Consider the following 15,891-nt stretch of genomic DNA (forward strand, 5'->3'; position numbering starts at 1 on the left):
TCCCGGGCCCTCCAGAGATCATTCACCAGCATGACCAATGCCGTTTCCGTGCTGTATCCCGGCCTGAAGCCCGACTGGAGCGGGTCCAGATAGACTGTTTCCTCCAGGTGCCGAGGGAATTGCTGCGCAACCACACTCTCAACAACCTTCGCCACAAAGCGAAGGTTGGAGACCGGGCGATAGTTAGCCAATACATCTGAGTCCAGGGAAGGCTTCTTAAGGAGGGGCCTCACCACCGCCTCCTTTAAGGCCACGGGGAAGGCACCCTCCCGTAAAGAAGCGTTTATAATTCCCTGGAGCCAGGCTCGTGTACCCTCCTGGGCCGCCAGTACCAGCCAGGAGGGGCACAGATCCAGTAAACATGTGGTTGCATTCAGCCTCCCCAGGATCCTGTCCACGTCCTCGGGAGCCACAGAGTCAAACTCCTCCCATATAATAGTCTCAAGACCTGTTCCCGTCTCCTCCCCCGGGGCCACCCAGTCGGAGTCTAAACCCTCTCGGATCCGAGCGACTTTGTCATACAGATATTGAGCAAAATCCTCAGCCCTCCCCACCAGGGAGTCCCCCCCTCAACTGAAGGAGAGAGCGGGTCACCCTGAAGAGGGAGGCCGGGCGATTATCTGATGACGCAATGAGGGTGGAGTAGTAATTAGACCTCACCACCCTCATTGCCACAAGGTAGGATCTAACATGCATCCTTACCTGTGCTCGGTCGGATTCGGTTCGGGTAGCCCTCCAACTGCTCTCTAGGCATCTTTTCCGGCACTTCATCTCTCTCAGCTCCTCAGTAAACCAGGGAGCTAGAGATGGGTTTGAAGCAGTTTGGTTGAAGTTTACTGGGTGCCTGAGGTTGAACGTTGACTCGATCTGGAGCTGGAAGCATATAGCGTTGTGGTCTCTGTGGTATCTGGCTGTTTGGACAGGCCAAGAATTCAGGACTTTCTAGCAAGATCAATTCTGTTAACTGTGTGGCAAGGTTGGGCCACTCAACTTGGTTCACAAGGGTCTTATCTGCTGGCACATGTTGCCATTGTTCAAGGCTTAAAGATGTTTCAATCTTTTTTGCTTTGTTGCCTACATGGACGTAGAAGTGTCTGCTTTGTTTGTAGATGTAGCTTGACATCACCTTGCTGTCTGCGTAGAAGGTGGTAAACTGTAGTTCAAGGCACAATGTCTTCGCTGTCAAGTTGGTGAGCTTTACAGCCAAAGTGGTACCACATATTTCTTACCTTGGTACGGTGTTGCCTTGTTGTATTGTTAGTCTCGCTTTTCCAAAGAAGACACCGAGACTGCAGCTCTCCCCGCTGTAGACTCTGATGTATCTTATGGTTGCAATCAAAATGATGTAAGTGTGGCTCTCCCCGCTGTAGACTGTGATGCATCTTAAGGCTGCATTTGCCTTCGTTGACACATCTGAGGAAGCGTACAATTCTTTCCTTTGTACGGTGGCGATTGAGCTGGAGACATACATGCGCTGCACTTGCATACTCTGGAGACATCTTGGGAGTACACTCCACGACTCCCAGTCTTGCTTCTGTTCTGGCAGACGCGGCTCATCTCCATGTGTGGTGCTCAGGGAGAATGTGCGTAGCAGCAGAAATTCTTTGTCCACCATGGACAAGGCTAAGTTGTTGTAATCCTTACTGGTCTGGAATACTGTTGCTTCCAAAACAGGTTTGGTTGTCACAAGTGTGAAGTGTTCTTCACGCTTGTGAGGTGAGGTGCTCTTCCATTACTGGGAATGGAGGTTGTTGAGATATTCACCTGGGTTGGAGTTTGCAGTTGGTCAACACAGATTGTTCCTGGGATGACCCATTCAGGTTCCATCTTAAAGGCAGTTGAGGAGCTTGTTGGGCCTCTGACCATTCCGTGGTAGGCAAAGGTGACAGAGGCATCTATTCTCAACGGAGCCAAGATATCGGCTTCAGAATTTAGGAACCGTGAGCTCCCTTCTAACATCTGGATGCAGAGTCCAGTGGCTTTCCTCCCCGCTGTGCTCTGTGGCACAGAGCACATTTCTTTGCTTGGGGGTTTGCTGAGGAATGGTGGGTTGTTACACACTAAAGTGCAGTTGACCTTGATGGATGCCTCTGGGCGCTCTTCGGAGCCATGCTGGGGCTCCTTGGTTGAAGAAGGAGTAGAAGCTGCTTGTTGTGGCTGTCCAGAGTCTGGAAGCAGGGCTTCCGGGTGCTTGTCACTCTTGTTCAAGTGACACTTCCCCTCAGCTTCATCAGCTTTGGCCGTGTCTTCTGGAAACTCACAGCATTTGAAACCAGCCTTGTACTCTTCTAAGTCCAAATTTCTTCCCCAGGGTGTTGGAGGATCCAATGGTGCTGTGCAGGGTTTGCTTGCAGGCTGGGTTGGTACGGTATTGAGGTCATCTGGAGCACAATCAGTGGCTTTCGGGTGGACCTCATAAACATTGTTTCCAAGAACAGAGAAACGTGGCACAGACGGCTGGCATTTTTCTTCAGAAAACTCCTTGTTGGGGTTAACTGCCAGTGGCATGGACTCAGCCCTCTCAGCTGGTATGTCAGGTCATTCCAAATTGCATGAGAAGGTGGCATGTTGGCGTGGTTTCTGATGGACTTCCGCTCTTGCTGCTTTATGCGCCACTTCTCATTGGCTCTGTATGAGCTTTCATTTGGCTTCCATTTGGGCTGCTTCAGCTTCCCATTTGGCCTCCATTTGAGCTGTTTTAGCTTCCCATTTGGCCTCCATTCGAGCTGCTTCGGCTTCTAGTTTGGCCTCCATTTCAGCTTCTTCGAGTTCCATAGCCACCAATTCCTTCTTTTTCAGCTGCTCCTCTTTGCCACGCGAAAGACTGCTTTGGCAGCTTCAGCATCGATGATTGCTTGCTCTGCTTGTGAAATTTGGGATGCTCGGCTATGACGAGAAGATGCTTTCGAATGGCGGGAGGCACCTGTGACGTGAGATTGTTGTGACACGCTGGAATGCGCCTTGGATATATGGTGAAAGGATGAGGCCTTTCCAGAGGCATGAGATGGAGCCACATGTGATCGCTGGGATGGTGCATGTGAATAGCGGGAACCTTTGGACTTGAACCTCTCGACCGGTCTGTCTCTCGGGCGAGGTTCGGACTCTGGGGGGGTGATGTGAGCTCTCTAGAAGCTTCTTACGTTCCTTGTTTAGTAGCTTGAGGCTTTGCATCTTGCCATAGATAGTTAGATCTCCTAATTGTGCCTGAATGTCTTCGAGTTGCCATTCGGAGTCCATCCATTGCGCAAGAGTGTCTTCCTTATCTCCTTCCACTGCATGCACACGTTCGGGGGAGAGTTCCTCCTTAGGCCCTTGGTAGAGTTTGTGTAATCTTTCCCAGAATCTTTCATGGCGCTTGTAGTTCGAATCCCATATTTCCATCAGATGTGAGTGCATGGCTTCTGTAGGCTTTCTTTGTTGTCTCAGATTATAGTGACCCTGAGACTTCTTTGTCCTCACTGAGGCTTGAGCTTCAGCCTCTGTGTACAGGTCAAGGTGGGCTGTTTGCAGCGTTTCTCCTTGACCAGCTGGTTGGGGTGTCTCATCTAGGCTGGCTGGTTGAACCCCTTCTGCTAGATCAGTGGGACACTCTGCCATGGCTAGGATAGGTTCAGTACACTTCCTAGCTATTTTGAAGCAAATTTAATGAACTACTCTCTTTGACCACTAGGAGTCGCTACTTGCAGATCAGCTACTGGGGCGCTGTCTGTGGGTGGAGGGCACCACTGGGTGCGTTCTCCTGTGTTCGTGGGTACTTCAGCGTAATTCACCCTTTCACCACCAGGGGTCGCTTCCTGCGGGTCATTTACCAGGGTGCTCTTCCTTTGAGGTTCATCCTTTGTCCACTAGAGGGCTTTCTCTGTGCGTGATTAAAGGCTTGCATGTAGTTCCTCCTTTAACCACTAGGGGGCGTCTGGAGAGAGCCCAGCCAAAATTCTTCTTACTACCACGTTATCTCTAGTGGCCACTGAGAGACTGCTGAGCTTCCACTAGCTCACACAAACTCCCACCTGGTCGTTAGGTCGCAAGCTGGAACTTCTGGGTCATCAGCTTTGTGATAATAAGCAAGGTTAATTGCTCCCTGTTCTTCTCCTTAGTTTGCTCTCAAGCTGGAACTTCTTGGTCGTCAGCTTGAGTGAGTGATTACTTTAGATGAAGTTTACTCTGTGCCCTCTAAGGGGTGTTGGAAGCTTGGGATGAATTTAAGTAACTTGCTCTTTAACTATCAGATTCACTCTGCGTAGTTAGCATGCATTTAGTGAAGTACCTTCTTTCCCCTCTAGGGGGTGCTCTTGGGTTAGTGCACACTTGCCCCTTGGTAATCAGTTGCCAAAGTGGGGGGTGCTTGTCCTTCAGCAAGGTTAAAAAGCTGAAAAATTGTAGTGTGCAGATTGGCCACCAGGGGATGCTGCTGAACTGCTATTGGGCCTCTGGACACTTTTTCTCATTGACATAGTTGGAATTCCAAAGGGAGGGGGTAATTTGGACTTCTCTCACCAACGCTGGGTTACCAAGACAACAAATGAATTTATTGTTCGGCAGCTGGGGCCAGAAAGGGGGAGGAAGGGAAGCAAGATTCCTTTCGTAGCAACTTTCTTAGGCTGCTTGTTTTGAAATTTCCCCAAACAAGGGGTTGTGTTTTTTTTGCCACTAACAACCTCTGCAGGTTTGTAGAACACAGCCTTTAACAACATCAAACTGAATTAGCACTTTGCAACAGGCATGTCAGAAGTACAAGTTTTAGATGCAGACAAAGAAGGGGGTTGATTGCCCCAACTCTTTGACCTTAGGAATACAGCTTTTACATGCAAGAAATCCTTTACTTTAACACGTTAGCAATGATTCCTTGCCAGCAGATGCTCATCAATATGCAGATAAACTTTATCATGCAGACCGGTGGAGACTTTGCAGAGTTAACAGCGAATCATGCAGCAAGACATAAGGCTCTTTCTAAAGTCAACAATGCAATGCAGACAGATAGGAACTTTTCTCAGAGTTGAAGGAAGATTAGCCGTTTAAATCACTTTACTCTCTTTAAAGCTAATATAGAGAAAGGTATAATTTCTCACTAATGCAGACAGATACTTTAAGGAACAATGCTGAAGCTGAGGTTAATATGAAGATGATTTTACTTTTGCAGAAGACTAGAGGAAAATTAATCCTATCAAATTACTTTACTTTCTTTAAGGCTGATGTAGAGAAAAGCTAATAGATTTACTGTTCTGATCATGAATCAGAATGCCCTAATCCAATTCAATCACAGACAGATTAACTCGAATGAAGATGATTTCAAAACAGATATATATTTATTCAGTCAGAAATAATACTTGCTATTGGTAGAATTCCGTCTGGACAAAACAATCTGTGGATCTCCATTAGGTAAATTTATTAGCTTCTCTACACCAAGTTCTCACATGGAGCGGAGCCATCTGACCTCCGATGGCTCATGCTTATCTCAGACAAAGACATTCCAATGTGGCTTGTGTCCAGGAAATCTCCCAATGCCCTTTAGAAATTCCTCCCACTGACCCATTAACATGGGATGACTGACTAGCTAAAACTACATCACCCATAAGCCATCTCTTAAGGAGACAGCACTTAACCCAATAAATGCCAAACATTCTTACATGCAAACCTACATGCTCTAGTCAGGGTTACATAGAGTTATACGATCCAGAACAAGAGGTTCTGCTATAGTTTTAGAAGTGAGATGATCACTGCAGCTTCATGTAGAAGTTTTAAAAGGATGCTGTGTTAAAAGATTAAGCCAAAGTAATTGATTCCTTCAATACTTCACTTTGCTTCAACAAAGCAAAGAAGAATCTCAAGATATTCTGTACTAAGATACAGAATACAGTACATAGTATCTTTGCTTTGTTGTAAATGAGTCTTTTATGCCTACCTGTGCCTGAGACAGTAACCACTTTATGTGCAAAACAAGTCATTTTGTAAGTCTGTTCTTCACATTATTTCATCTTATAAATGCCTATCCTCAACATAAAATTTATAACCACTTTATGAGAAGAGCAAGTAATTTTGTGAGTGTGTTCATCAATGCTTTTATCTTACAAATAACAAGTTGCCTATCCTCAACATAAAATTTCTTGCAAGTCACAGGTTAATTCCAAAGGGGAAAAAATAATGCCCTATACAGTTGGCACTTGTATACTATTTTCTCTCAACCATATTAAAAGATTTGAACATTTGAACATTTAAAGTAAAATTCATATTTATTGGATTAGATTAAAGAAAATATTGGGGATTATTTTTCTGTTTAGAATGCATTTATTTGACTATTAAGAAAAGTACATGCTCAGCTACAAATAAACAAAATTATAAATCCACATGCTTTAAATAAAGAAGTAAAAACTCTTTTAGAATAATCTTCAGCTCTGGAGAATTAAATTTCCCATCTTTCTTTTTTATTGTTAGTATATATACTTCCTTCACTTTGTTGAATTACTTTTCTTTTTCTTATTAAAACAAAATAAAAAAATTAAAAAAAATAAAAACAAATATAATATTAGTGCCCTGGGTAAAATGGCCTAACCTCAACTCTCCATCTAAAGGCTAAGGATGAAATCAGGTAATAGCTGATAATGTTGCTATTAAAACTTACATACAAAAATAACAGTACTTTGGCTAGAACTCTTTTACACGACTCTGAGTAAATACACATGTGATAATATAGGCAAAATTGGAAATAAGTCACCCAAGTGGCTTTGTGTCTATGGTGGTATTAGGACTCACAAACTCCCAATTTTTAGCCTACTACCTTAAATGCCAGTGGTAAAGATGTTTGTATTGTAAATTAAAACTGCTATGGCTTTAATAATTTCCCATCCGATATAGAGAGCAAATTTCTATTTGAGCATTAATGGAAATTATGGTGCTTGCTAGATGCTTAGAAATTAACAAAGATACAAGTGACTTTTAAAAAAGAACAAGTTTTTTCAAATCAATGCAGCATATTAAGTAATATGAAAAAATCATATGTAACCTTTTGAATGCACAATATAGTTTTGTGTTTGAACATTAGTTCTATTCTTTTAGTGTATATAAAGTGTAAGTTTATAGCTTTTATATAAATATTGATGCTTAAAACGTACAATTCTATTAAATAAGAATTGCTTTCAGAAATACACACAAAAAAGCAATAAACATTATTTCTCAAACTAATACAAAAAAGAATTCTATTGAATTAGATTTGTCATGAAACAATTTAGAAAGTACTTGATTTAGAAACACACTTAATTTATAATATGCTAATAGAACTGTAACAAGATACTTAAATGCAGTAAGAGTATGAAAAATAGGAAAGTAATGAATTAGTCTACATTTATTGAAGCTTCTGTATATCTTCCTATGTAGTGATATGTGGGATTGATCAGAAGAGATGCTGTCTAGGAAATGGTCAGATAAGAGGGAACATAGTCTACAGCTGCCTAATGGGCAGAGCAACCAGCTCAAGAGGGACCTATCCTAAGTTATTCTGCTGTAAAGATGATGGTGGGAGAAATGTAATTTCAGACTTGCAACATTCTATTATTGTGCTTTTAAATAAAGTAGAATTAGTTTATCTGGCTGTGTTTTCTGTCTGGTCTATTTGATAAGACTGACACAAATCTTGCAAGTCGGAAAGTACAATTCTCCTGCCATCATCTTTACAGTCCAAACTTAGGACTGTTCCTTAGGCAGCATCTCTTCACCCAATCTCCTAAGGTCATTCTTACATATCATTACATCCTATGACTTACTTTGTATATCTTTAGGCAACATTTAGAGGCATTCTTATGATTGAATGGTTTGTTAATGCACTGTGTTTGATAGTTCCCATTTTGAATTCTAACTTACTTCAGCATCTGTAACTTTCAATTCTAATCCCTTATGAGATTTATAGATCAAGCTGAGCAAGCTGCAGAAGTTGGTTCTGACTGGCAGAAGCCAAGCAAGCTGATATTATTCATGTGACATGAAAACATGACTGCTATGTTCAACATAATATTAACTCTGCAACTCTATTCAGAAATAAATCTAACTATTCTCAATGAAGTCTACACTGAGTGTGTATGGGTTTAAAGCAGTGGTTCTCAACCTTTTTAATGCCGCGACCCCAACCGGTCGTAAGTCGAGGACTAAACCGGTTGTAAGTCGAGGACTAAACCAGCCGTAAGTCGAGGACTAAACCGGTCGTAAGTCGAGGGCTACCCAACCGGTTGTAAGTCGAGGACTTTCCCTGCCCGGGAGCGCCGCGCATGTGTGGTTCCGCCCCCTGCGCCGGCCGAGGCGTAGCTGGCAAGCGGCAGAAACGGAGCAGGCCAACCACCAGCTGGCCCAGCCCAAGGGAGGTAAGGCACGCGCCGGAAAAGGGGAAAAAATGGCGGACAAAAAAAATGGCAAACAGCCTTGCTTGGTGACCCCCATGAAAAGGTTGATCGACCCTAAATGGGGTCCCGACCCACAGGTTGAGAACCACTGGTTTAAAGTCTCTTAGTAAAAACGCTGACATAGATCCATTGGAATTAATGAGATTGATTCCTATATAAGTATGCAGGAATGTAATCCTACACAAATAAATCTGCTTGAAGTGAGTGAAGGTAGCAGTGCAACCGTTTATTTATATACTATTAAACCTCTTGTATTTGTAAACTTTAACTGGGTGAAACTATAAGGCAAAATCTTTCAAACCAAGATGACTCAAATGGGAAAACTTACAGATACTACCTTATCTATATACTATTAAAACTTTTCTAAGCTCATATCATTCATTACCTTGATTCATTAAGGTGTGCCCAGTTGCATAGAACAATATAAATAATATATATATAGCTATTTATAGAAAATAAATAGCATAAATGTAATTTTTCAACTTCAACAACAAAACTGAGAAATGTCCTCCATCTAAGTAGTTAAAAAAAAAGTCACTCATACATTAAATCCTGGAAGAATTTGTCTCATAAACATCTATGGAGCTGAAAACTGAAAAATAACAACATATATGAAAAAAGATATTTGAAAATGTCATTCACATAAGAAGAGCATTTTTCCATATGAAGGGAAAAGGCAACATAAAGACAGGTAAGGCAGCAGAGGCAAGAGTTTTCAGAAAGATGGAGACCATAGCAAGAGCCAAACTTGTATTAGATGGGCTTGGAACGTGAAGGAAATGATGCACAACAATAAACTGTTGGGGGAAAAAAGCAAATAATGCATTAAAATTGAAATTACTTTAAGGCACACTCCTACATTTACTAATCTCGGAATATATCCTACTATAATCAAGTATATTTTTTAGATGTTCAAGAGTTTCTAATGAAGCTAATAGTAAAGGTGGATAAGCCTAACTTATACTCTGTCCAAATAATTTTTTAAAAAATTCACAGCTGTAATAGTTATATTTCAGTATAATACATATTCACAGAGGAGTGAAAGATTTTTTTTAGGAACTGATCTTTGTTCAGAAAAGATTAGCAATTCTAAATGCTACATTCCTGGAGAAATCAATATACATAATCAGAGCATGCAGTTGCTATATACCTTACTGTGTGTATACATACACACAGAGACACACACACATATACTTTACACTTTCCTGTGAACAATAATCAAATAACAACAAGTAATTGACAGTATGATTCATTCTCTGAGATTATTGCTGCCAGCAAGAACATAACTCAAGCACATGCAATCTCAAGTATATCTCTCTATATATATTCTATTTGTGGCCAAATAGAATCATTTTTTGAAATATTTCTAATGGTCCTAATTTATAGTGATTGCTCACTATCTACAATCTTGTATCTATTTACTCTCAAGCAGACACAAATAATGTTATGCTATAGCCTAAATATATTTATCTTGAAATAAATTCTACTAAACCTGATATGATTTATTTCCAAATTAGTATTCCTTGATGGGGCTGTTAATTAATTAACCGCAACTATACAAGCAATAAATGTATGAATCATAACAACTCTTCACAAAATGAAAGTTTGATCAAAATAAGATATTAGGCTATTAGAATAGAAGAAACCACAGTAGTAAAATAAAACAGAAAAATCTATCCATGGATGGATAATGTGGGATTTGTGTGCAAAACATTTAAAGGTCCAAATGTTAACAAGGCAGAATGATACTTGAACAGAATATATTTATGTAGGCATAAACCTGAGTAAGGCAGGATAATGCAGTTATGCACTGGCTAATAACAGAAATCTCACTGGCTGGCAGTCCTCTGTATATTTCAGGTGCTGCTGCATTCAGGGAGACAATAGCAAACACATGACAGATAAAGTTAACCAAGAACTGAAGGGAAGAGGCCTGAAGTGGCAATAAGCACTTCTCCAATCCCATCTTCCACTGGTCATGTGACTTCACTTCTGACTTTAGTTGCAAATCATATCTGATTTAACATGACTTGTAGTTCTAGTTGGATACTACTTTAAGACTGGTATAGCTGCAAACACTTTAAGCCTGTCTTACTAACTGGCAGATATAAAATGAGGGCAAGGAATAAGGTAGACAACATGTTGCTGGAGTCTATCTGAATCAAGGTTATACGCAAGTAGGGAAACACTCTATTTTTAGTCATACCATTTCAAATGGTACACAGATTATTCACTTAATCAAATAAGCCACAGAAGCACTTGCAAAGTCTGATGCTGATCTCAGTACTTGATAAATCACATTTACAAAATTCAGCTGTAGACCAGCAAGTAGAAAGCATACATCATTTCATTTTAATTATATGAGAAATAGAAATTTGTGCTATCAATATTCAATGAACCAAGTGGCAGAACAAATGGGACAAACAGTGGCCACAAGGCCCAAACTCTATCTTCTGAGATAAGTGGCTGGAATTAGAGCTCTCTTTTTGTTTAATTTCCTTTTGAGGAAATTAAACAAATTCTTTTGTTTAGTTTTCTTTTGAGGTATATTTTAGGGTTAACCATGATAAATTGGGGCTTCTTGCCTGCCCTCTGCCCACTGTTAAGATTTTCCAGGTAGTTCAAAATGATTTCTTTACTATTGATAAAAAGGTAATTGTCATTTAAGTACCTGGAAGTAATTTTTTCCTGAATCTATAATTGGCAACTGAGACAATGGATTGTCTTCAACAGCAAACAGGCTCTTCTCATCTTTTTCAAACTGTCACCAGGGATTGTAGGAAGAGGTCACTGCTGCAGAAAGCTCACTAGTTGCCTTAATTCATCCTCTTTTAGCCCAGATCAGCCCTTTTCAAACAGCTATTTTAATATGCATAAATTTTAACACCCAGAAGTCCCCAGCCAGCATGGCTAGCTAGTGCATTCTAGAATTTGAAATTCACGTATTTTAAAAGTTGCTGAGGTTGGGAAATACTGTCCCAGCTAGTTAGCAGGCTACGTCTCTGGAAACAAATGGTCATTGTGGATCACTGGTCACATATTATAAAATTATCCAGAAGCCCCAAGTAACCCAGTAATAGCCTATTTTTAAACTACTTTATCTCTTTCTTTTTCCTTTTCCCATTCATTATATTCTGAACCGCAAATGTAATTATATTTTAACATTTCAATTACAAATAACTTAAATGAAATGCAAGAAAATATACACTACTATTTTTTTAGATTAATTGTTACTTGGGAGAACCACTCTTTTCTCTTATATGCTCCTTGCATTGATTCAATTTATTTATGCAACATTATTTTTAAAATAAATATTTTTATATTCTATGAAAAATCAGGATTTGGGAAAAAAGCTCAGTGGTTTTGTATTCTAGTTTTTAAGCTGCATCAGGGCCATTTAACACCGTAATGCCAATTATTATCTTCATGAGAAAAGGACTATAAAGTTCCATAAAAGCAAGGAAAATAAATAGTTAAATTAAATAAAATGAAACATTGAACTCAGGTCTTGCCATCCAAATGCCAAAAATGTCTTATCTGAAATCATTATCCTTAAATGACTACTTCCAAAAAAGTTTTGGCCTGATTGATTCAATATATTAATTAGTCAAGTTCATATAATACCCTAAGAATTCTAAAAGGAAACAGATGGATAAAGAAAACACATGGCTGGAAACAGAACAGAGGAAAGTCTGGAAAAGAAAAAGAAATAGATAATTATTCAAACATACTTTTAGATACCAGCTGGGTTGGGTCTGTAACATTTGCTTCATTCTACAATGCAATTGGGTCCATAGTATCTTTGTCAGGAGGAGGGTATAATGGGGCTGGGGGAATCACGAACTTGGGCAACTCGTGTGTTGCCTCTAGGAGGCTTTTGAGGCACTTGCTGTTCATTACCTATAGGGGAATCAATTGGAATTCACTATTTACTATAACCATCAAATCAGGTGCCTATCACATTTGCTGTAATGTACACTGCTTTGCAGTAATATACATCATAATTACCTTTTGATTAGTGTTTGGAAATTGCTACTCCAAAGTATTAGCTGTTTGTCATTTTAATGTATTTTTCAAGGAAATCTGAAGCTCCAAAGCAAGCATAACAGTATTACAACATAAAAAGCCATTTCTTCCTTAAAATGAAATGTTTGGTTGGGAGACATTTGAAATAATCCATCGTTAACTTAATCTCTTTTTAATATGTATTATTCTCTACCTGACCTTTGTGATTAGCCTACATAAAACAGAGAAAGAGTTTATATATCTATGATTAAAACTATCATATAATCTTATGAAATATATATATAGAGAGAGGTCCCCCCCACCTCTCAGAGACAGACACACGTATAACAGCGGGGGAGCCGTATGCAGGGAAGGCAAGAATGCCTTACCATCGAATCTGCCTAACACCCTGGTAATGAATGTAATAGCACTTGAAAGGACGCGAACTCAGAAAAAGGAGCCGAACATCAAAGCAGGCAGCGCGCTCGAAGTGCGGCAGGATCAGCTGGGGCCGGTTACGCGCTCCAGGAGCCGGAAGCAGGCGTTGAGTGGCTGTATATAAGTCTTCACCGGCATTTCCCTTTTTAGCCCTGATGATGTCAAGTGCACTTGACGAAAGCTTGGCGGATTAAACTCTATATGTTTTTATAGATTTCTCTTGGTGGTCGTTTTATTTTATAATGAATATTCCCAAGAGTCGCATTTTTGTTTTTATTTCTCTCCTTGTTCGCCCCCGTCCAATCCAGCTCGGGCTGTAACCCAGCAGTCACATCCCCACCCTCCGTTTCGCCGATGCTAAGTGCGTGCGGGGGTGGGAGCTTCCGCGCCTCATCCGGGCGATCTCCCTTGCCGTTTTCTCCCGTCCGGCTCCACCTGGCTCGCAACTCCAGAGTCGCCCTCCTAGGGCCTGAGCGCAGGCGTTGGCTGGCCTATAAATGGTTTCTCCCATTGAGTTATTCTTTACCCTGATGATGTTGGTAGGATCCAACGAAAGCTAGGTCCTTTTTAATATTCTTTTAAAGGTTTTTAATGTTTTATTAAAACTTTTAACTGTTTTACAACCTCCTGGTGCTCACGTTGTTTCCTACTATGGATATATCCAGGAGTCACTCGTTTGTCTTCAGTGTTATTTCTAACTATATATATATATATATATATATATATATATATATATATATATATATATATATAGAGAGAGAGAGAGAGAGAGAGAGAGAGAGAGAGAGAGAGAAATATAGATATAGATATAGATATAGAGATAGAGATAGATAGATAGATAGATAGATAGATAGATAGATAGATAGATAGATAGATAGATAGATAGATAGATATATTAAAAACAATCCTAAAAACAGATGACTGATTCCTGGGTGCATTCATGGTAAAAATATAAACAAAAGTGAACACCAGGAAAGGTAAAAAACTATAAAAGTTTTAATAAATTACGATCCAAGCTTTCACCGGCACACTGCCGGCATCCTCAGGGATCTATGTAGGTCAATGGGAGCACACTTTTATAATCAAACCACCTTTGCACCCGGCCCATGGATGCTACCATGGGACTCCATATCAGATGTGCGGTGCGCCAGCCTCTCCCATTTCCTAGCTACGAGCAAAGCTGCTCTGCCGTAAATCTTAAAAACAATCCTAAAAACAGATGACTGATTCCTGGGTGCATTCATGGTAAAAATATATTTTGAAAAACACATATGATGTCGCAGTTGCGAATGCTGCCGGTGGATAGCTCTAGTTTGAGCTGATACAGGCAAAAGATTCCTTTCTCCCATATTTGGGCCGACAGGGTGCACCAAAACTCAAAGATAATTCTTCTCCCCTGTCTCATAGCTGACAAAGTGAGAAAGAGCCTGTGGCCTAGAGGTTAATACATCTGCCTAACATGCAGACAGCCCAGGTTCGAATCTCAGAAGGGTATGTCTGGTTGAAAAGAACTAAAAAGTTCAATCCTTCCGACATCCTCAGAGCACAAAGTTAATCAATGGGAAAAGCATTTATAAATAAGCCGACACCTGCATCTGGGCCCTAGATCTCGTAACAGGGCCGTGATAACCAATCATTGTAACATCCTCATTAACCTCTTTAACTATCCTTATTTGTGCTGCATTTCCGTGTCAAACCACCATGGGGACGTGGACGCTACCATGGGACTCCGTATCAGATGTGCGGTGCGCCAACCTCTTTCAGGCACGGTCGTCTTCGTTCTTCCATCCAGGGGGTTTATTGAGGAGGTGTCGGAAGACATGCAAGTCTCCTGTTTGGTGGTCTTTTAACCCTTTATCACCTTCTCGAGTTCGTCTATGTCGGTTAAGTTGTTTATGGTGAGTGGAGTGATGATTCTTGTTCCATTTTCTCAGTGCTTGCTGTGTGGGGCAAAGATCCACATGGCGATTAATGGAGTTGTTATCTGAAAACCAGGCTTCTTTTAATAGTCTGCCCCCTTTTTTGGTATCACTAGATATGATCCGTGTGTTATTAAAGTCGAATTGGTACCCATATTCCACCATGTGTGTCCATATTTGGGAGTGTTGTTCACCCCTTTTTATGGCCAATTTATGTTCGTGGATACGGGTTTTCAATCATTTAGATGTCTCACCCACATAGTTGCTTTGACAGTTCTTGCAGTCAATTTTGTAAATCACCTCAGATCTTTCCATCGTGGGAAGTGGGTCCTTGGGGTGCATAACTTTGGAACGTAGAGTTTGGTTGGGTTTATGGGCCACTTTTATGTTGTAGGGGGCTAGAAGCCTGGTAGTTGCCTCGGAGACGTTATTTATATATGGTAAGGAGATGCGTGTCTTACGTGTTGGTGGTTCTTCTCTCTGTGGACTGTTATGGGGTCTGAGTGTCGTAATATGTCGTTTTATAAATTTTATGGGATATCCATTTTGTAAGCAGATCCGGAATAAATGTTTCTTCTCCTCCGTTTGGGACTTGACCGTGTTGCAGTGGGAGTCTATGCGTTTGAATAATGTTTTAATGCAGCTAATCTTGTGGGCCACTGGATGGTTGCTCCTGTAGTGGAGGATCCTGTCCGTATGGGTGGGCTTACGGTAAACTTTGGTGTGTAATGATCCATCTGGTTGGCGGTGGATTAGTACATCCCAAAAGGCTAAAAAACCTTGTTTTTCCTCCTCCACTGTGAATTTTATATCAGGGTATATTGAGTTCAATATTTCCACAAAATATTTCCGTGCCAGAAGGAGGTTAAGGGTGACTGTCTATAACATTCTCAAATCCAATGCTGCCTGCACCATTGAGGAAGATGATGTCGCAGTTGCGAATGCTGCCGGTGGATGGCGAAGGGCCGTGGCTGCCCGGGCCAAGGTGGGGCTGGGCGGCGAAGGGCTGCGGTGGCAGCGGCAGCAGCAGGAGGATGGCGAAGGGCCGCGGCTGCCCGGTCCAAGGTGGGTCCGGGCGATGAAGGGCTGCGGCTGCCCGGGCTGAGGTGGGGCCAGGCGGCGGAGAGCTCAGCGGCAGCTGC

At 41.2% G+C, this 15,891-nt stretch overlaps 1 protein-coding gene across 1 annotated transcript in view; it reads right to left on the minus strand.

Annotated features, from left to right (window-relative positions):
• COBL (cordon-bleu WH2 repeat protein) overlaps positions 1-15,891 on the minus strand; it is a 195,936-nt gene that overhangs the window by 51,437 nt on the left and 128,608 nt on the right. Inside the window, 2 exon segments of the mRNA XM_029285077.1 lie at positions 12,119-12,240; positions 12,242-12,287. Coding sequence (XP_029140910.1) covers positions 12,119-12,240; positions 12,242-12,287 — 168 coding nt within the window.

Source organism: Protobothrops mucrosquamatus, unplaced genomic scaffold (assembly GCF_001527695.2).
Source record: "Protobothrops mucrosquamatus isolate PMUCROS unplaced genomic scaffold, P.Mucros_1.0 scaffold1260, whole genome shotgun sequence".
NCBI classification, from domain to species: Eukaryota; Metazoa; Chordata; class Lepidosauria; order Squamata; family Viperidae; genus Protobothrops; species Protobothrops mucrosquamatus.